The sequence below is a fragment of the Musa acuminata genome, chromosome BXJ2-7, assembly GCF_036884655.1.
Source record: "Musa acuminata AAA Group cultivar baxijiao chromosome BXJ2-7, Cavendish_Baxijiao_AAA, whole genome shotgun sequence".
NCBI classification, from domain to species: Eukaryota; Viridiplantae; Streptophyta; class Magnoliopsida; order Zingiberales; family Musaceae; genus Musa; species Musa acuminata.
This window is the reverse complement of record NC_088344.1, coordinates 7,800,622-7,820,942: the sequence shown is the minus strand read 5'-3', so window position 1 is coordinate 7,820,942 and position 20,321 is coordinate 7,800,622. Positions and strand designations below refer to the sequence as shown.

Sequence of the window (20,321 nt, the reverse complement as noted above, 5' to 3'; positions counted from 1 at the left end):
ATGGCCTACAAGAGCTGCAAGCTCGACGAGACCGAGTGATGGTATCTGACGCATAAGAAGGAGATGACAATAGTGGTCCACTATCTACGAGTTTAGCGGTACTACCTTTTCGGAACATAATTTATGCTAAAAATGGACAACATCGTATTAAGTTACTTCCAAACTTAATAGAAACTCTCCTTAAAGCAAATACGATGGCAAGACTCCCAAGTTGAGAGGGAGGTCCACTATCCCAATTCAGGTACATAGACACCATTGTTAAAAATTTTAGCATGAAAAATTCTAAGAGATGTCTCATACCAATGAGACATGAGATATCATTTTCTAGGAGTATGTCCTCAAAGACTTCTGAAAAAAGGGCGAACATGGATAGGATACCCTATGCCTCAACGATATAGTCTATCATATATGTTATGTCATGTACCATCCCTAATATAGCGTATGCTCTGAGTATCACGAGCTGGTATTAGGCGGATCTAGGCTTGGAGCATTGAAAAACAGTAAAGTGTATCCTTTAAGTACTTGAGAAGGACTAAGAATACAAGTATATAGAGGTAGTAGCCTCAAGGTTGAAGGGTACACAGACTCGAGCTTTCAATCTGATGTCGATGTTAGTAAGTCTAATTCGGGGTATATGTTCACCCTGAATGAAGGAGCAGTATATTGGAAGAGTTCCAAGCAAGATACTACTACTGACTCAACCACATAGGTTGAGTACATTACTACAGTAGAGATAACAAAAGAGAAAGTTTGGACGAAGAAGTTCATCATAGATTTGGGAGTCGTGCCGAGCAGCGAAGAGTCAATTCCATTATATTGTGACAACAACGGGGCAATTGCTCAAGCCAATGAACTCAGGTCTCATTAGAAGTCTAAGCACATTCTATGGAGATTCCACCTGGTCAAAAAGATCGTGACTCGAGAAGATGTAGCAGCGGAAAGAGTTCCATCCGAAGATAATATCATAGATCCATTGATAAAGCCATTGTCTCAGATTATTTTTTAGTATCATAGGGGTTTGATAGGGATCAGACACATAGGTGATTTGTTTTAGGTTAAGTAGGAGATTGTTAGTCATATGTGCCCTATAAGCTAATCACGTGAGTGATGACATGTGTGATATGATATATAGTTTTTTCGCTTATTATATTATTTAATATTTTATATTATTTATTGCTTGTTGATATAATCAAATCGTGATGGGATCACTATAATGAGATCGATTCACCTTTAAATACAAACCCTAAATATTCCTAGTCATAGGTTACTCGAGATGGACATCAAGATAACCGGACAAATAGGTGTGTTGTATACCCGTCCATATAATGGAGGTAGCTGGTCTCATAGCTGCTCGTGTGGGGACACTAGGCTACAGTGCAGGTGCTCATTAAAGAATGAGTTCAATGATTAATCCGCTTACGGATTGCTGGATGGTTAATGATACATCATTGTTAGACATCGATTCCGTTATCATAGTGGTGTACTTAGTCCTTAGACTTGAGACACCAAGGATATCATGTATGAGTACTCAACTCTTTGATACCAGACTTATAAGTTTGAAAGTTTCAGATCTAGTATAACCGATCATCGAGAGTGATAGTCAACCTTACGAGGGCTATTGAGTGTCGATAGAGGATCATCTACTCTCAGTGTCATAAGAGAAATATCTCATATGTTCTTGCTCAGACAAATTCTTAGCCAAGGTCATTCAGATTGATAAAAAAAGAGTTCTCCAAAAGAATTTGATTAGAGCAAGACTCGAGTAGAAACCGTATGGGTCTGACAGCACCATACATGGTATATAGTCTATAGGATATTAAATGGATGAGAGGCTATAGATACATGGTAAATGAAGACATATAGGTCCAAAGGATTTGATTCTCCTATATCATCTAGGGACTACGGCGTAGTGGCCTAGTACGTCTACAGTCGACGAGTCGAGTGAATTATTATGAAGATAATAATTTACTAAACCAAAAGGAGTTTTGATAGGTATGACTCACGATTAGCTTGATATTGGGCCTAGATGGTTACACACATATGGTAGGCATTGCGACAAGTAGAGGTTTAAATATGAGATATCTACAGTAGCCCCTATCTTAATGGATATTCATTAAGCCTCTTAATTATTAGATCATATGGATGAGATCCAATAAGAGCCAATAAGAGATTATTGGATAGAGATCCACTAGTCTAAGAGGCTTAGGTAGTTGGATGAAGATCCAATACTCGATATGACAAGATCTATTAGGGTTAAGTTAATAGGGGGCCTTTATAAATATGAGAGAACTAAAGGCTCATAGGCTAGAGGCTTCTTAGTTGCCACCTCATATTCTCCTCTTCTCTTCTCCTCTTTAGATAGCAGGCGTGGAGATTTGGGCAATAATTTGAGGAGCATCGTCACAGCCTTGCTGTGTGGATCGTCGTTAGAGATCGTCACAGCCTTGCTGTGTGGATCGTCGTTAGAGAGGAGGGCACTTGAACTCCTTCATCTAACCTCACAGATCTGTAGGAATTCAGGGATATACAATCTTCTTAGGTAAAACACTATCTCACATATGGTTTTAAGTTTCACGGGTTTTTACGCATCAATTTTCGCACGATGACAAGCACCTTTTTGGAAAATTTAGGGTTTTTATTTTCCGTTCTTTAGCTACACATGTGATGTTGCCTCTAGATTTCCCTAAAAGATAGACTATATAGTGATGCCAAGTCATAACCCTAATGCACCTAATCAAAGAGGGCAAGACACAGTGATTTTGGATCTAAGAGTGACTCATCTACATCAAACGGAATAGAGTTTATGTTTCTTAAGCAGACAATTAGTTAAAGATGACTAATATGGAGAAATATGTTCGAACTTGTCTTACTTGCTAACAAGATAAGGTAAAGTAATAGAAGCCGATGGGACTTTCAAATTCGTTGCCCGTACTAGAAAGGTCATGGGAGAGCATTTCCTTGGATCTCATATCAAGCTTGCTGGTAATACGGGGACTCAGATTGATATTCGTAGTGGTCGATCAATTTTTAAAGTATGCAACATTCATTGTTCCACCTCTACACTGCTTAATTTAGGAGGCAACCAAGTTGATGATGAAGAATGTGATAAAGTATTAGAGATTTCCTCATAATATCATCAGTGATTAAGATATGCAGTTCTTGGGATGATTCTAGATCGAGTTATTTAAAATGCCCGAATCTAAGTTATACTTCTCCATAAGCCTCCACCCCCAAATAATTTTTAAACTAAAAGAATAAATTCACTTCTTAAGTATATTTTAGGCACTATGTGAGTGTCAACCAATGAGATTAGGTGAAGTTGTTAGACGTAGGCTAATTCTCTTACAACTTACAATAAAGTTCTATATCTAACAAAAGCCCCTTTGAGACCATTACGGAATAGTAGTCATTGACTTTTTACACCTTGGTGATCGATTATATAAGGAGTAGTCCATTAGCATATTACTTTGCAAGGGAATGACATCGAAACACAAATATTGTATAGGCTTACTTAAGAAGAAGATTAAAAAGATGAAGATGACTTGGTGTTGGTGAAGCTTCAACAACATCACTCTAATTCTTTAGACATAAAGTACATAAGGGATTGATATACAAATATGGACCCTTCCCAATTATCAATAAGGAAGATAATGTCTTTTACAAGTTGCAAATACTAGCATGACTCAAAATTCATAATGTTTTCCACACAAGCAGCTTGAAAGCCTACCACTCAGACCTTTAAGATACTACCAGGAGTATTCCAACTCGGTTACCCTCCATCAAAGCCTCATACAAAAAGTGAGTTAAAATCATTTTAACGTATTAAAAGATAAAGCTTCCTAACATAGTATAGCAAATCAAGTACTTGGTAAAGTGGAAAAAGTTTTCCTGAATAGAAGCCAATTGAGATCTTGAAGATATCTCATGACACAAAGAAGCAATCATCAAAGTCTACCAATAAGCATCGACAAAATTATCAACAATTTAAGTGGGGGAGAATGTCATAGATGGTCATTACATACTTGTAATACATTTATCAATGGACTATTCATTGCTTTTATTTACTTGTACATATATTTAGGTAGTATGTTTTATCTCATTTTTGTATGATTTATTTGAAAACTACAAGCAGGAACATTTTGTAATGTTGTAGAGCAATCACCCATTAAAATGAGCAAAACTATCCAAAATGATTCAGCTTTTGTGTGTCATAGTATGTTTTCTACAAGCTATGGTGCAAAGAAAAACGTCAATCATCTCAGAACCTTAGAACTCCCAGTACGGCACATGGGAGGATGAGGGTTTAGGATAGTGTTGAACATTTATTGGATTCATAAGTTTGCACGTTAAGCCTACAGGGATTTACCAATGCGCTCGATATCCAGTGAGTAGTCATTCGTAGACTTGTGATTATTTGTTTGTTTTCTAGAATCATTATTTTCTCCTTCTTCATTTTTCTCTCTTGCATAGAAAGTATTTATAGAATTACTTATAAAACTGTCATTTTCATGATGCGTCGGGACTTACCGATCATTCCCTTTGGAACTAATCAATTTATTTTTACAAGTCTTTAGAGATCCGAGCAAGGTTATAATTAGACTAATTCTTGTGAATGGATAACGCATTGATGTCTCATGACTTAGACAATCTCAATTAAATCCATAATATTAACATAAAAATATCTCATGATTTAAATAATTTTAATTGAGTTCATGACATTATTGTAAGGATGTGTAAGACAATTCCAACTAAGTCTGTTATAATTCTATAAATAAATTTAAAAAAATTTAAAAAAAAATTTATTTATGAAACATGTCCCCTCTTTTTTTGTATCCAACCCGAATCCAATTAATTTATGTTCTTTTTCCAGTCTTCCAAATTCACTGAAAGTGTTTTCTGATCCGGGTTAATTAGCCTAATACCTAAAAATCCGATCCGCTGTCATCCAATGTGATTGATTGGAATAATAATCGCGAAGACGACGGCCAACGGCTGGTCGTTAGGTAGAAGGTTTGGTAGGCGGTTCGGTTGGTAGGTTGCGGGTACGATCAAATCAAATGCACGAAAATAAAGGCATCGCCATCTCCCCTTTCCGCCTCCCGTCGACGTCTGAAGTCGCCCATCCTGCTCCAGTGTCGGTGTGGCGTATGGAGACCTCCTACTTCTCGTCCCTTTCGGTCTTTCCCGCCGCCGCCGCCGCCGCCGCCGGAAAGAATGTGCGCCCACTCTGCATGGCTCGGCCGGGGCGTCGGGGCTTTGCGGCCGGAGCAGGATCGAGCAACGGGGGGAAGAGCGGCGGAGGATGCGCCGGGGTGCCCAACTCCAACTACGTGGTGCCGCTCGATAAAGCGACCTCGTCGCTCGCCCGTCCCCTGAACGAGATCCTCAGGGACCTCAACAAGAGAGTGCCCGACAAGATCATCGACACCGCTGACAACACCATCCCTTGGTAATCTCCATCTTCTCCGTCATGTGCTTCTATGAATCAAGAATTTCCTAACGCTATATCAACGAAATTGGTACTAATGATTGGTGGATTCAGAGAATCCCCCCAAAAAGGACACCTTTTCCCAGTTTATAATTAGGATGGAATGAGTAATATTTGATCAATTTTCTTCGGGGATGCAACACATATTGTGATTATTGATGATGAATTCTGTCTGATCAAAACCGGCATGGCTGCCGGATGTGGTTGATCGATCGAATTCTCTCTTCTACATTTCCATAAATCTCCATGGGAGCTGAGAAGATAAAAAAAGAGTCGGAAAGAATGGTGTCATTTTTATTGTTGCCATTACTTATTACTTACCACGCGGTCTTACAAGTTCTTGAACGACTACAAACTGTTCCTTTGCATCTCGAAGGGGCTACGTTAATAGTACATGTCTTTTTCGTCCAATAACCTGCATATAAACTATGCAAATGAGTTGGCACCTTCATTAGAAACTTGTTTTTCACATCAAGGACCATTAACAATTTAATTTTGATGGATTACTTCCTACTGACATCTATAGAAGGGAAGGCAAAAAATAAATCATGTTCAGAGAGGTTTCGAGATGGAGAAACATGCTGCCATTGATCTTTTGTACAGTTTACTGATACTTTTCTTTCACTAAGTGCTATGTAGATCTTGTTTCTTGACTGGGTTGACTCATTTGTTGTTTGTATAGGTACCACACCAATAGAATGCTGAGCTTTTATGCCCCAGGTAAATCTCTCTTCCTTTATGTGTATTAGCTGCCTATCAGTATGACTTCTCATCTTTTTGTTCTATCATCATAGACTCAATAGGAGCATCATCTCTGATGTACTAGAATCTAACCTACTTCCAGAGGGGCTTTATGCTGCTTCAGTTTTCTACAGAGTAGTAGAATCAATGCATCTATTATAAATAAATTGCTTGTTCTGCATTATGTTATTGTACTTTCCACTGTTACCATTGTGATACATCAGAATGTTAGTTGTGTATACTTTCTTTTCAATTTTCTCATGTACTGGTAGCAACTAAGTGAACCACCATAAAGATTAAAACAACGGCAAGTTTAACAGTCCAATAGAATCGAGGATGTATCATGTGACACTCGTAGTTTAGTCAGATTTGAATTGATCCATAAATGGGATGTAATATCATTAACTCGGGCCTAGATAATTTAGGTCAATGGATCGGTGTTAAAAAGCTAATTATCGTGACAAATACTATTAGAGGTAATCTAATATTGCAATATACCTTAGTAGGAAAGAGACACTCGTAGATGAAGCTGGAGAGATTTCACCTTCCTTTTCGAGTCCAAGCATGATGCATATGTCATAGTTTATAATTGACTATCATCCTGGTTAAAGGCAGAAATTTGATAGTTCTGTTCTGCATATTCTTCTTCTGATTTATTTAGTTGTTGATTCCTCATTGGTAGATGGCTTTCCACTCAAAGAAGTTAGATAGTACTGTGGCACTCCAACTGATACACCTTCCTGCATATGGCGTTTCCTTTCAAAGCTATCCTATGTTTGCCTCAACATGGTGCACATTAATTGCCATCCACACAATTATATAATGTCTTCCTAAACTTCAGAACATGTTTTCTCTTTGTCCTGCAGAGTTATATGAAGGGTTTAACAAAATTGTCAGTGGTTTAGACCTTTTATGAGAGCGGCAGGATTGCCCATTCTTTCATTTCTAACTTCTTTACCACTACTTGTGTCCTCAGGCTGGTGTGGAGAAGTACGCGATGTTAGATTCTCAAATTATGGTACTGTGACCGTGGTGTATCGAGTCACCGTTAGAGGATCAGATGGAGAGGTATTTATCTCGGTTACATTTCTCAACCTATGCTTCATTGTGTTAATCTCTCGGGTTTCTATGAGTAGAATGCTTTTCCAAACAAGTAAGACAGGCACCAAATTAAATCAAGTAGAATGAACTCTCGAGATTTTAGAGCTTCAAATGGCCAGTAAACCATAATATGGTCATCTACCTGGAAAATTCTAAGATTTCTCAAGGTCTGCGGAATATTATGCTGCTTCTCAGTGATCAGAAGGTTAGTAGAAGGGAGCTCAACTAAGAAGATACGAGCGATCGCTCGATTCAAAAACCAGTCCCTAAGTCGCCAAGCTTCTGCAGCAGGCACCCACCACCATGAAAGCACGCACACTGGGATTCAATAGTTTGCCCGTGATCTGTTTGTGTTCAATCACCTTGAGCACAAGTAGCAAGGAATTCTACAAAGATTAGCCTTCATGTTTTGGTATTTGAGTTGATTTCAAGGCACAGAGGGCTTCTCTATCACACCAAGGACATTCACCATCCTCATGAGTTTCAATGTGTTGATCTATGTGGGAAACCGGCTACTTGGTAAATCATTGGAACGTCAGATTCCTCTATTTGGATTTCTTACTAGTGCTGCATGCATCGTTGCAGGCTCACCGTGAGTCCACCGGAACAGTGTCCGTGAACGACGGCCAGCTTGACGACCCAGTTGCAGCAGCTGAAGAATTGGCCTTCTGCAGAGCCTGCGCAAGATTTGGTTTTGGCTTGCATCTGTACCATGAGGACTGAGCATCGTATAACAAGTCACTCTTTACGAGCAATCTTGTAGTCCTTACATGTATGCGATGAATCACTAACACAACAAGCGTGAGCCTGTTATTTTACTGTCAGGAAAAGATGAATCTCGTGTGCTCAAGTAGAGAACCTTATATGGTGAATGCAATCGAAATTGGGCCACTGTAATGTTATTTGGGAGGATCTTTTTACTCCCGACTTGTCGTTTAACTCTCCAAAATGACTTGCAAAAGTCATTTGATAGAGCTATGAAATCTTAATAGATTCTTCTTTTTTCTGAAAACAAAAAACAAGAAGTACCTGGCATTCACTCTACTGTGTTTGATTTGGTAGTTCCTCATTCATTATTATATATCATCAATTTGCACACCGGACCAATCAAATCAAAACATGTCAAAGACACAAACATGTGCGGAAGACATGCACAAAGTACAACTTATATCAGGGGGTATTCGTATAATACTAGACTTTGGGTAGGAAAACAGGAAAAAATCTGGTGATTTGAAGACCTGGACAGAATTTACTTATTGTAAGGTCACATTAGGTAGAAATATGTCACCCACCAAAAATATGCTTCAGTTATGATGGCTTATATTTGGCCATGGCATTTCTTATGAAAAACACATGCATTCCAGGTGATTTCATAGCCTATGTTCTACGATAAAGATACAATCACGAAAACATAAACAAGTGCGCCAAATACAAACTGATGCTTACAATTGATGGCAAATATTTCGTGGAACTGAACCTGCACGATGGTCTGCACTGCCTTAATTAACTGATGGCACCAGAAACTATCAGATATATAAGGCTATTCCAGGCTCGGTGCTACCTCAGTTGGATTTGCCTCAAACACATCAGTGTTTGATGCCTCTGGTTCTTCTAATAGCTCGCGGGACTGAATAGACTCCTTGTAGACAGGTGTTTGCCTAAAATCGGTTGCGCCTTCATTATATGTAGCAACAGCAATCCCACAAGCAATCAGCTGAGAAAGCATTGCCTCAGTCAGAACATACCCAGTGGAATTCAAGTGGTAACCACTATGAGAATAGTATAGCATGCCCATTTTATTCTTTGCAGTCGGTATCTAACTACCGTTACATGACATCAAAGAGCTCATGATCCAATATGTTGAGGTCAAAAACTCGAAAAGCAAGGATTTCTATGACTCAAAAAACTACACTAATAGCAGAAACCTAAAGATCGATTCCGTTCGGAGCCCTGCAGGCTGTAAACTGCAGCTAAAAGCATCTTCTAAACATGCCAAAAAGATGGTATAGCAAATTATATGGGTGATTTGCCTCCGACAAAGATGAATTCTATTTTATATTTAGTAAGACATACTGAAAATGCCTCGTATGACAGCTTTGATTTTGGGAATGCAATTGTAGAAAAAAGCAACTAAGGAATCGTCTCATCAATAGCATCCTTTGAAGATAAAAGCTACCTTGCAAACTAACTACAAATATAACCTTTGAAGAATTCATTTCTTTTAATCTACCAAGACTTAGCTAAACAGACAACAACCATATGCTTTACCGTGCAAGCACATCGACAATCCAAGAAGGAAAAGGATAAGATTTTGCAAATTCTTTTGCACAAGCACTAAATTTATATTGTTTTTCAAATAATATAACAAGGAGTATTACAATCTGAAGACTGACCACAATATCTAGGCATTAGTGTACACTTAGAAATAACAACTGTATGTACCGATAGTTCTCAAAGAATAACATTTAACTAACTTTCCTGGAATAGAGACCATGTTAAGGTAGACAATCACAAACCGATGGTTACGACAATATCTTTCCAGGAAAATATCGGGATACTTCTTTAAACACCTATGGTCTTCATGATGATCCACTAAGTATAGGTTCCTCTCTCTTTCAATTTTTGTCATTCAATTGTTCTACAAAGCTCTCAATCACTGCAGTTTACACCTAGGAATCAGATTCTGGCAAATTGTGATCACAGATTTGCATGAGATAAAGAGTGCTGGGATAATTAAGACAAATTCAACATCTAAAGTGATGCATGTGGCTGCCTCTTGTTCTCTCCTACAACCGGCTCAGGCTTCGTTTCCATGTACAAGACTAGTGATTCTTCTTGGACTTCTCTTATAAATGACTTCACAAGAATAGTTATTCACAAAAATTAGACAGCTAATTCGCTAATTATGAAGAAGAATGAGAACAATAAAACCAGAAGAACGACGCAGCAATTCAAGATTTCCCCAAACAAGATATCATGAGCAAGGAAAGCAAGAGAAGTTCTAACAATCAACAAGAACAGGAAACAAATAGGCTAAACTGTAAAGATGGTAGTAGGCAAACAAGAATGAGAACGAGAACGACAAATCATAAGCAGAGAAGGCAGTAGAAGTTCTAGCAATCAACAAGAACAGCAAAGGGCACGAGAGCAAATAGGGTAAACAGTAAATATAGAGATCCAAACAAAGTAGTAGGCAGGGGGAGGGATTACGGCAAAGACGATGCCGAAGGCCCACTGGTACTGGACGAAGAAGCCGAGGGCGTTCCACTGGGGGCCCTCCCAGAAATCCTTATCCTCGCCCTGTAGCACCGGCATCGGCGTCGTCGAGTACTCGAACCCCTCGATCCCCCCTCCTCCTGGGCTCTCCATGGGGAGCATCCCCCCTCCACCAACCTCCGCCGGCGGCGCCTCGTCGTTCACCGTGGTGGCGCCACCCTTCTTGTCCCGCTTCTCGAGGCGACGGGAGCGAGAGGAGAGGCCCTTCCTCGCACGCGCCACGTGCGCGGCACCGCGACTGGTGCGAGCGGGGGAGGAGGGGATGGAGGGGAAGGAGTCCTGGTGCCGGGCGGCGAACACACCGGCGGGCCCGGCCATGCTCGAGATCAAGGAGAGAGACATAGTGGGCGACAAAGAGATGAGCAGGAATCAGTTGCTACAGGTTCGCCGTCGGAGGCATCAAGAACCGCCCCTCTGGTTTCGCTCTCTTGGCGATGCCAAAGATAAGGAAATGAGACGCTCCTCTTTTTGCCAATTTATATATATGTATAAATGAGTTGTGTGTGTATATATATATATATATATATATATATATATATATATACAGCAGTCATTATCTATGCAACGATACCGAATTAGATATTTTAGTAAAGCCCCCTCCAAAATTAAGTTTGGCCTCCAATACCATATAAAACACAAAAAATCTAATAACTTAAGCCGTCATAGATATATATTAAGCTTGACATCAAAGCTTCGGATTAAAATAAAAAAATCTCTAATTCAGATATTAAAAATTTAAAATCAAATAACCAATAAAACTTTTAAGATTGATTCAAACTGAATTTATTAAATGATTGCTGGGAGTCACAGAAAGAGGACTTATTTTTCAAACTCTGAAAAGATTGATATGTAAAAAAAACCGAAAATTCTTCATGGAGTTGTGTCCGCCACACAGATCGGGCACCAATAACGCACCTGATGACCTGAATGATTCAAGGCCACCAAAGCTCAAGATTCATATCTTCCACCACAAGAAGCATATAGAAATCTCCACAAACGAATTACTGAAGACGAACAAGAATCCAATCTTTCAGAAATATTAGTATCCCAGTATGTTTCTCCACTAGGCAGAGGAAGAGGTGGACGATTAACAAACACAAGATTCTGGCAACACCTACTTAAACGATAGAATCTATATGGACGATAAAACGATAAATAACTAGATCATGATCACTGGCCATCTCCTGATTCCTTCTTCGGAGCTTCCTTGATCTCATCAGCTCCATCCTCCTGCCCGGCAAAAACCAATTAGCGAAAAGTGGTAATGGTGTGTCGATAAAGTTCAGTACCAACCAATGAAATAAACTGACCGTGATATCCGAGGTCCATAATGTCAAGTTGTCTCGGAGAAGCTGCATGATTAGAGTACTATCCTTGTAGGATTCTTCGCCCAAGGTATCCAGTTCAGAGATGGCCTCATCAAATGCCTGTAACATCAGAGTAAGTTCAAACAAGATGAACCAGAATATTTTCTTAGATCTGGAAGAGTCAAGCAGATCAACCCTCTGGATTGGTGAACCAAGAGCTCAACAAATCAACAAATGTTCTAATCCTTGTCAAACATGTTCCCAATGAAACCTGGGTTCTTAAAAACTCAACGGTTGTGTGCTGATTGACAAACTAGCTCACTGACCTAACTATTGAAACCTGTGAATTTCACAGTGATTTAGATGATCTTGTTGACCACAATCACAGTGAAAACTAAATTTTAGCTACTCTCCATTGGGCAAATCATAAAATAGGCTTCCAATGCAAGAACCCGTGAACATAGTTTTGACTTTTGAGATCTGCTACTACCTTTCCTCGTCTTACTCTGGGAGAAGTTCCATACTCTAGCCAGCCATGTGACATTAACTACAAAGCTGAAGTTATTCAATGCAGATGTCAGGTTTTTTTTTATGGCAAAACTATTATAAAGCATTTTTAAGCCTTTCTTTTTGACTAGATAATATTCAAAGACAGTATTTTGCCTACTTAAACTCCCCAAAAAACACTTAGGAAGGACCAATGAAATCTCTAACAACACATATGAATGTATATAGTATGAAATTTAACTCGATACCAATAAACTGAAAAGGACCTTAACAGTGTTGTCACTTAAACTGATACCCTAGCTACATGAAAACACAACTATGATAGTTCTCTTATAGAGTAAAGATAATACACATGGTATGTAGTCCCACCATAATTAGGGAAACAACTTTATATTTCAGAATTCATCAACTGTTACATGAAATTTCCTATTTCAAAATTATTTAACTCTGCCTAGAATCTGTGCAACAGAAACTCAAATGTATACACAATATTAATGCAAGCAAAGCAATCTGAATCCAGAAGATATATTTTCAAATCTCACGTTTCTACTATATTTTACAATGAACTTAGTTGCTAGCCGTTTTTTTTTATAAAGGTCTCTATAAAAGCTCCAAGATAACATTTCACATCAAGTCAGATAGAGTCAGGAACAATTTAAACATCACACATGTATATCAAGCTGAGTGTGGTTTTGAGATAAACCTGCTTTGCAAGGCTGCATGCACGGTCTGGTGAGTTAAGAATCTCGTAATAGAACACAGAGAAGTTAAGTGCCAGCCCAAGCCTTATTGGATGAGTCGGAGCCAATTCAGCTAAAGCAATATCCTGTAATAAGTTTTGTCAAACGTCATATTTTGAACCAAAATTTACAATAGTGCCTTAGAAAGAGAATAAAATAAAAGTTCCAGTAGAAAGTATGCATTACACAAACATTAATGTCAACAGTTATGAGTATAAGCCCACATATATATATATATGGCATCTTGGAAAAAAGGATAGCCTAGTGCACAAAACTCCTGCCAAGCTCTCAGTCTTTCTCCTACAAACAGAAACTGTTTCTGTGACCTCTAATCTGGTCACCAGGGTTGCAAAGAAGCAAACTTACCATGCTGAGAAACCTCACTTTCAACCATACCAGGGTTGTTTCTTTTTATTTTTTTGCTCTCCCAAATCCATGATGAATAAGTCACTTCACATACCTCTGTTTTGTCTAAAAGTTAGATCCTCAAAAGAGAGTAACGTTTTCTTAGCATTGCGCTGGGTTACTTCAGAGGACATATGATAAAGATGGAAAAATCAGCAAAAGGCTTACAGAAAAATAGCACATACCTGCGCAGATTTGTAAGCCACCAGAGTGCTCTCAGCTGCTTCTTTCCTCTCAGCTCCAGTCTTGAACTCTGCAAGGTACCTAAGCACAGATCCAGAACAATTCCATAATTACCAAGATTAAAAGATGAAATAATCAACTATCTTCAACTGGTGAAGAAATCTATTCAATTTCTCAGAGGACTATGCTTAATCTAACCTGTGGTAGTCACCCTTCATCTTAAGGTAAAACACCTTGGACTCGGCGGCGCTCGCAGAGGGGACGAGGTGAGAATCAAGCAGCTTCAGGATCCCATCACAGATCTTGCTGAGCTCGGCCTCTATCCTGCCGCGGTACTCTTTGATGAGCGCGACATGCTCCTCGTTCCCGCGGCTCTCCTCCTTCTGCTCGATGGATGAGACGATCCGCCAGGACGCGCGGCGAGCTCCGATCACGTTTTTGTAGGCCACCGAGAGGAGGTTGCGCTCCTCCACGGTGAGCTCCTCCCCGCTGATCGTCTTCACCACCTTCTCCATGAACTCCACCATCTCCTCGTACCGCTCTGCCTGCTCCGCCAGCTTGGCCATGTACACGTTCTCCTCGCGCGACGACTCCACCGGAGACATTCTGCTCGATCTCTAGTAAAGTATTTCCTCTCTGCCGAATCATGAGCAACAGATCGACATCAAAACGATAACTTTCACCATTCTTTACGCCCCCCAAATCAGGAAAAATGAAGGGTTTGCATAAGACAATAAATCCCCAAAGAAATTAAATCCCAGCACGAAAAGTCGGCTATCAGATGAACTCATTGGCACAGAAGGATCCCCAAACACGTAAATGTTGGGATTTAGCGATCAAGAACGATATCATGCAGAGGCACAGGAATTCGAAGAACAGAGTTAACATTCACCGAATCGAGACGCTTAGGGTTCTTGCTTTCCTCTCTTTCCGTGAGGACGAGTTGCGCCGCTCGACCGGATTTCAATTTGGGTTGTTTGGCCTTTTTTAGGGGAAGAGAGGGCGAGGTGATAGGAAAACAAAGAGCAAACTTACTGTACCTTGCAGTTCGGTACCCGTGACTACACCCTGTTGTTATATGAACCAACCTTAAAACTAACTTATCATAAGGCAGGTATTAGATTGGGTAGAAACTGACGGGTAGGAAAAGTGGTATTGGAAAAGAAAGGGTTATTGAGGTCCTCCTCCGGAGGAGGGCCCAACACGTGGACGGAGCAGACGGGCCACCGTCGGCTGGACCACGCGGAATGCAGGGCCTTTGCGCAGCCCAATGACGTGCTGCCAAATTGACACACAGGCACGCGTCGACGTCACCCAACGGCTCGGGTCGCCCGCAGCCCTGTTTCGTGCCATCGATGAGACGGGTGATCAAACGGGGTTAGAAAACGGGCGAGGATACGATATTACGGGTTGTGGATAGATCCGATTAGATTCAGATCCGATGACGATAGATACCCTTGCTCGTAACTTGCGACCCGTTAAGAAGAAGTAATGGGCCGCGACGCTTGGAAGGTGATGTTATTTGAGATTGCTATCGAGGCATTTTAAACATGATTTGATGTGACAAGATGGCATTCACTTTATTCCGTCGCTTTCTTCCCATCAAGCCTTCGGAAAGCTTCCGAGCCGTTGACGAGAAATTATTGAGATTTGGATGTGGATGGGGACGACAATAGATTGAGATTATTTGTTTGTGACAATTTTACCTACTCAATCTACCTAAATTGGCAGTCTCTATTAAATTTGAGATGAAACATATGAGAAAAAAAGTACTAAGATTTGAATTCTATTTTCAGGATGTCGATGTATTGATCGGTTGCTGATACTATATATACCACCATATCAATGTGTCGACGTATGGTATGATGAAACTGATAAATCGATATGTATCATCCATATCGATCTCGAAACTGATAAATCGATATGTATCATCCATATCGATCTCCTGTTAGATCAACAGTATACAGAACGGTATGACGAACCTTGATGAAAGAATCCCATTTGGTTAAAGTAATATAAGTGTTTTTTCTTATTTGAAACAAAGACATTGCATTCAGAGAGACTCTTAGATCTTAGGTTTACTTACTCATCGAATATAGGTTTGAAAAATGAATAAAACTTCAATTATATCGACAAAATGAATTGGCATATGGAACTCTATTATGTTAGCATCTACCTTGTAGAGAAGCATAATGAACAAGAATAAAATACCATTATTAAGATGTTGAGGCATGAACAGCTTCAAATAAGATAAAATTACATGCACTAATTAATATCCACCACCATCGGATTCTCTTCTATCCTTTCATGTTATCAAGAGGGAAAAAAAAAAAGTATCTAACAAATCTCATAGCTCAAAAGATCATATTCCTTTTTTGTTTTTTAGAGATAAAAGGACAAAGATGAGATACCTTTATCAAGGTCGAAGTCTTTACGGAATAAGCTACCTCTGCATCCTCTATCCGTATTTCTTTGTAATGCACAAGGCATTTCATTTCTGGCAGCCACCCAACTAAAAACTGACCTGAGCAGAGTAAAAATTGATTGCATGCAGAAACACAAATAATTGGGACAACACTGCTGCTTCTTGTTGTTCTATCAAACATTTGTCAGAGATCATGTTGGTAAATGAGGATTCTAAAAAATGCCAGGTAAGACACATTGTCAAGGTAATAAGACCAATTCATGCACATTTATTACATTCCTCTTCAATCCTCAATTTTACCGCAAAAAGCATGACACCAGCAATTATCCAATCTGATGATGAGTTAACAACAAACAATAATAAGCAATATGTTAGTTTTCAGAGTTTTGGATAGGGAGGTTCCTCAGCTACATTCCTACTGAACCTGCTTAATCCAGATCATGATACTCGTTAATCAGGTACGACACAGATTTATGTAGGAGAATAGGTATCCGAGTCGATTTTAAGATGGGTTTTGAGCACCGCGGATCCCAATCTATCATCATTCCTATATGGCAACAGATCAGATGCCTATCCAACTTGCATAAGCTAAATTAGGATACATATTAACCAGATTAATGTGTGCTAGTGGGTTTGGGATGGATTCGGATACTTGGCTTGTAAATCTCAAGTTCGGGAATGGGCATGACAAAATTCACAAGTATCTCATTATCATTCCTACTTTTTGAGCCAATAAGCTCTCTTAAGAGAGACATCACTACATAACTTTAGGGAAGTGAAATGCTATTTTTATCATTTGCAGCAGTTGTTTCTTGTCTTCCTGCTAATGTGGAAAAGTACACCTTGCCTAATTAGCATGTTTGTAGATCTATTTTGAGTATTCATGAACCACCTCAAATGATCTTTGGCACAAGTCCTCCTTAGTTGTTACTATCACAATATTTTAAATTACATTTTCTTTCTACTCTGTTTGCTTTGATAACTCCACATGTACCTCAACATCCTCGTCTTCTGACACTATGTTCTGATCCCGCTATCTTTGATTTTTTTGTTTTCATTTTTTGGTTCTCACCCATACAAAGAATTTGATATCACAAAACTATCTAAATGTCCCACTCCATTCTGATCGGTCCTTTTTAGTATTATAAGTAATATCTTCTTCCAACTATCCTATAAGTTAAATGTAAGGCCTAAGACAACATAAGTTTTAGTTTCTGGAGCTTCATCCATCTGCGCCAACCATACCTTAAAATTTTCTCTTGATGCCACTAAGTTGCAATTCACATATGAATCCTTCGTTAAATCCGGCACGGTCCAAAATCTCATCCTAAGTCTGTTATCAAGAACAGCAATACATATTTGAATGATTAAGCTCCAAAAGTAGCAAGTCAGAAAAAGCAATAAAGATTTAAATGCCAACAACAGAGCAAACTACAATTGCTCAAGTGGATTTGCTACCTTATATGATCATGTTCCAGTTCATACCACTCAAAGTGCTCAAATAATTGACATAACATTCAGAACAAGTTCAATGGTAACAAGCAGCTTCTTGTACAAACCTTGATAGTTTCCTAAACATAGTGTAAATTCATTTGAATGCATCAACGTATTCAGGAGAACACGTTAGCATAGAAGCACTACATTCAATTAGCAAGAATCTTCCCTTTCTCAATCAAAAGAAGTCAGCACAATAAAAGTTAGTTCTTTTAAGAAGAAGGAAGGCATCGGAACATCAAGCAGTGGAATTAATTAAACACTCACCTCATAGTCTTGTGCAACATACAAGAAAACCACAATCCAACCCCACTCCCATCAACTTGCTTCCACAATCAAAATGCCAACTTGTCTGAATAATTAGCATCCTCCTACTACCCCCACAGCTCAGACAAACCCGACTTCCCTGAACTGCGTCCTAACTTTAGGTGGCCTGCCCCTCGGCCTCTTGGCCAGACCAGCCTGCCTGGGGGCAGCGTCAGAAGGGGCGTTCTTGCGGGGGCGACCGCGGGGGCGGGGGATCTTGGCGGGAGCAAGGGGGTCGGCGGGCTTCGGCGGACGGCCGCGCCGCCTCGGAGCGGCGTCGGCCGAGACGGGGATCTTAGCCTTGGGCGGCCGCCCGCGGCCGCGCTTGATGGGCGGCGGCGCCGTGTCGGGGCAGGACCGCAGGTATCCGCCGTCGACCAAAATCAGCTCGCCGGTCTCCGTCATCCGGGCGAGGTGGGCAGCCAGCAGCGAAGGATGGGACGGCGGCAGCTGGCCACTGTGGGAGGACTCGATGTACTCGGAGATGGCCGACTCGCTCGTCCCGTTATCCTCACCGAACGCCGAGACCGCGGTCAGAATCATCTGGGGGAGGGAAGCAAGAGATCGACAAAGATCAGAGGGAAGAGCAGGAGCAGTAGGATAGGGGGTCAATTAGGGTTCATGGAGTACTACCTCAGGGTACGGAGGGAGGGGGTGGGTCCGCGGATCTTCTTCTGTGCCCATTGGACTACGGGGGGTGAGCGACTCTGTGGGGTTGTGGTCGGAGAGGGAGAGGGAGGAGGAGACAGAAAGGGATCGGAGGAAGAATAGTCTGTCTGCTAATGGGATGGAATTAAGTGTGACGCAGTGGGACGAAAGGGAAAGTGAGGGGGAGAGAGAAAGAGAGGGGTTATATATTAGGAAAGTAGTAGACAAGGAGAAGAGCAACAATGGGTGGGAGTTGGGGTCATATAATGCCTAATTTTTATTATTATAAGAATATTATATAAGTGTAAATAACTGCTGCTTAAAGCATGTCAATAAAATATATATATATATATATATATATATATATATATATAGGGTGATTATTTTCAACCTCATTTGATAAATTTATAAAATAATATCTTGTCTAATCATCACATGATTATGAAATTATTCATCATTTATCCTTTACTAATAAATATATATATATATATATATTTGGAATGATTTTAAAGTTTAAAATATTATTAATGTGAAGAATTTTCTTGGAACAAATGAGATTCTTGATTTAGATTTTATAATTTTTTTATAAAAATATATAGCGAAAGTAAAATTCAAATCGAAGATCATACGATAAATTATCAAGATATTTAACACCTTCTTTAAATATATTGAATCTTTAATCTTTAATAAGTAGGCTTAGTATATCATTACTTGACTAATATTATATATATATATTTATTTAAATAATGTTCTTTCCATCAAACTTAATCATTATTAAAAGAGACACCGTAGAAACTATTTGAAATTATGAAGGTAGAATTTAAATGCAGGAAAGAAAATAATGTCACAAAAAATTTCTAGCCATTAAGAAATCAACACAGCCATGGCTCTTAGAATCAATCACCAGAGAGAAATGGAGAGTGCAGCAATGTCAAAACAAATGGAGCTTCCAGAGTTGCACATCCTGTCTTCCACGAGTTGCACTTCAAAATCCCATCAGATCATAGCGTAAATGTAGGCATATGCAACCAAACTTCATTGCAGCATATTTTAAGTGGGTCAAATATAAGGAAGGACATGCAGTCATGCCAAGGTAAGATAGATCGATATAGTACATAGGAAAACGTATTCAACCAATGCAAACTTCAGGTATTGGAATGTTTTTTGTTTTGAGGCAATTTGAGGATTGGAAATATGAACTTCATTTTTCTTGCTTAGTTCTGTAACGTACGATATTGCAACTCCGTTTTGGTACTACAAACGATACACTCCCTGTCAGCTGGTAATCGATCACAGATTTTTCTGATAGGAAATCGAGTCCCCTACGAAGTGTTCGACCAGCGATGAATGCTGAGTGACACGTTTCGTCTTCTTATTAGGTTTCTTGAGTGGGCCCTACTTAAAAATAAGCCGAAGCTCGCGAACCGGTCTCCTTCCTCCCTCCCTCCCCTCTGGAAGCAGCGCGTGACGCTGAGACTACGGTGGAGAGGTTAGCCGAGGCCTGGTGGGCGTCGATGAATTGGGTACCTGTCTCCGCCGACAGCAGAACAGCGACGGCGACGGTCGCCTTGTCCTGGTTCTTCCGCCTTTGGCGGGCCACGGCGTGACGTCCCGCCGACAGACCACGGGATCAATGGCATTCCAGGGAAGCGGATGGACGGGCTTCTCGGCCTCCGGCCAATCCCGTTCGAGATAGAGCC

At 40.1% G+C, this 20,321-nt stretch overlaps 4 protein-coding genes across 4 annotated transcripts; 1 reads left to right on the top strand and 3 right to left on the bottom strand.

Annotated features, from left to right (window-relative positions):
• Window positions 1–5,035: 5,035 nt before the first annotated feature.
• LOC103991317 (DNA repair RAD52-like protein 2, chloroplastic) lies at window positions 5,036–8,302 on the top strand. The gene is made up of 4 exons (XM_009410726.3): window positions 5,036–5,449; window positions 6,171–6,208; window positions 7,206–7,297; window positions 7,916–8,302. The coding sequence occupies exons 1-4, from the start codon at window positions 5,058–5,060 to the stop codon at window positions 8,051–8,053; spliced, it is 660 nt and encodes a 219-aa protein (XP_009409001.3). The 5' UTR covers window positions 5,036–5,057; the 3' UTR covers window positions 8,054–8,302.
• Window positions 8,303–8,633: 331 nt separating this feature from the next.
• LOC135616974 (uncharacterized) lies at window positions 8,634–11,076 on the bottom strand. The gene is made up of 2 exons (XM_065116759.1): window positions 10,541–11,076; window positions 8,634–9,044 (listed from the first exon to the last, which is right to left on the bottom strand). Exons 1-2 carry the CDS (start codon window positions 10,946–10,948, stop codon window positions 8,871–8,873), a joined length of 582 nt encoding a protein of 193 aa, XP_064972831.1. The 5' UTR covers window positions 10,949–11,076; the 3' UTR covers window positions 8,634–8,870.
• A 535-nt stretch (window positions 11,077–11,611) lies between these two features.
• On the bottom strand, window positions 11,612–14,779 carry LOC135616973 (14-3-3-like protein GF14-C). The gene is made up of 6 exons (XM_065116758.1): window positions 14,641–14,779; window positions 13,947–14,384; window positions 13,751–13,829; window positions 13,124–13,246; window positions 11,917–12,033; window positions 11,612–11,836 (listed from the first exon to the last, which is right to left on the bottom strand). Exons 2-6 carry the CDS (start codon window positions 14,351–14,353, stop codon window positions 11,777–11,779), a joined length of 786 nt encoding a protein of 261 aa, XP_064972830.1. The 5' UTR covers window positions 14,354–14,384; window positions 14,641–14,779; the 3' UTR covers window positions 11,612–11,776.
• A 3,121-nt stretch (window positions 14,780–17,900) lies between these two features.
• Window positions 17,901–18,822, bottom strand: LOC135616972 (HMG-Y-related protein A-like). Its single transcript, XM_065116757.1, has 2 exons — window positions 18,607–18,822; window positions 17,901–18,516 (listed from the first exon to the last, which is right to left on the bottom strand). Exons 1-2 carry the CDS (start codon window positions 18,655–18,657, stop codon window positions 18,055–18,057), a joined length of 513 nt encoding a protein of 170 aa, XP_064972829.1. The 5' UTR covers window positions 18,658–18,822; the 3' UTR covers window positions 17,901–18,054.
• Between the last annotated feature and the right edge of the window lie 1,499 nt (window positions 18,823–20,321).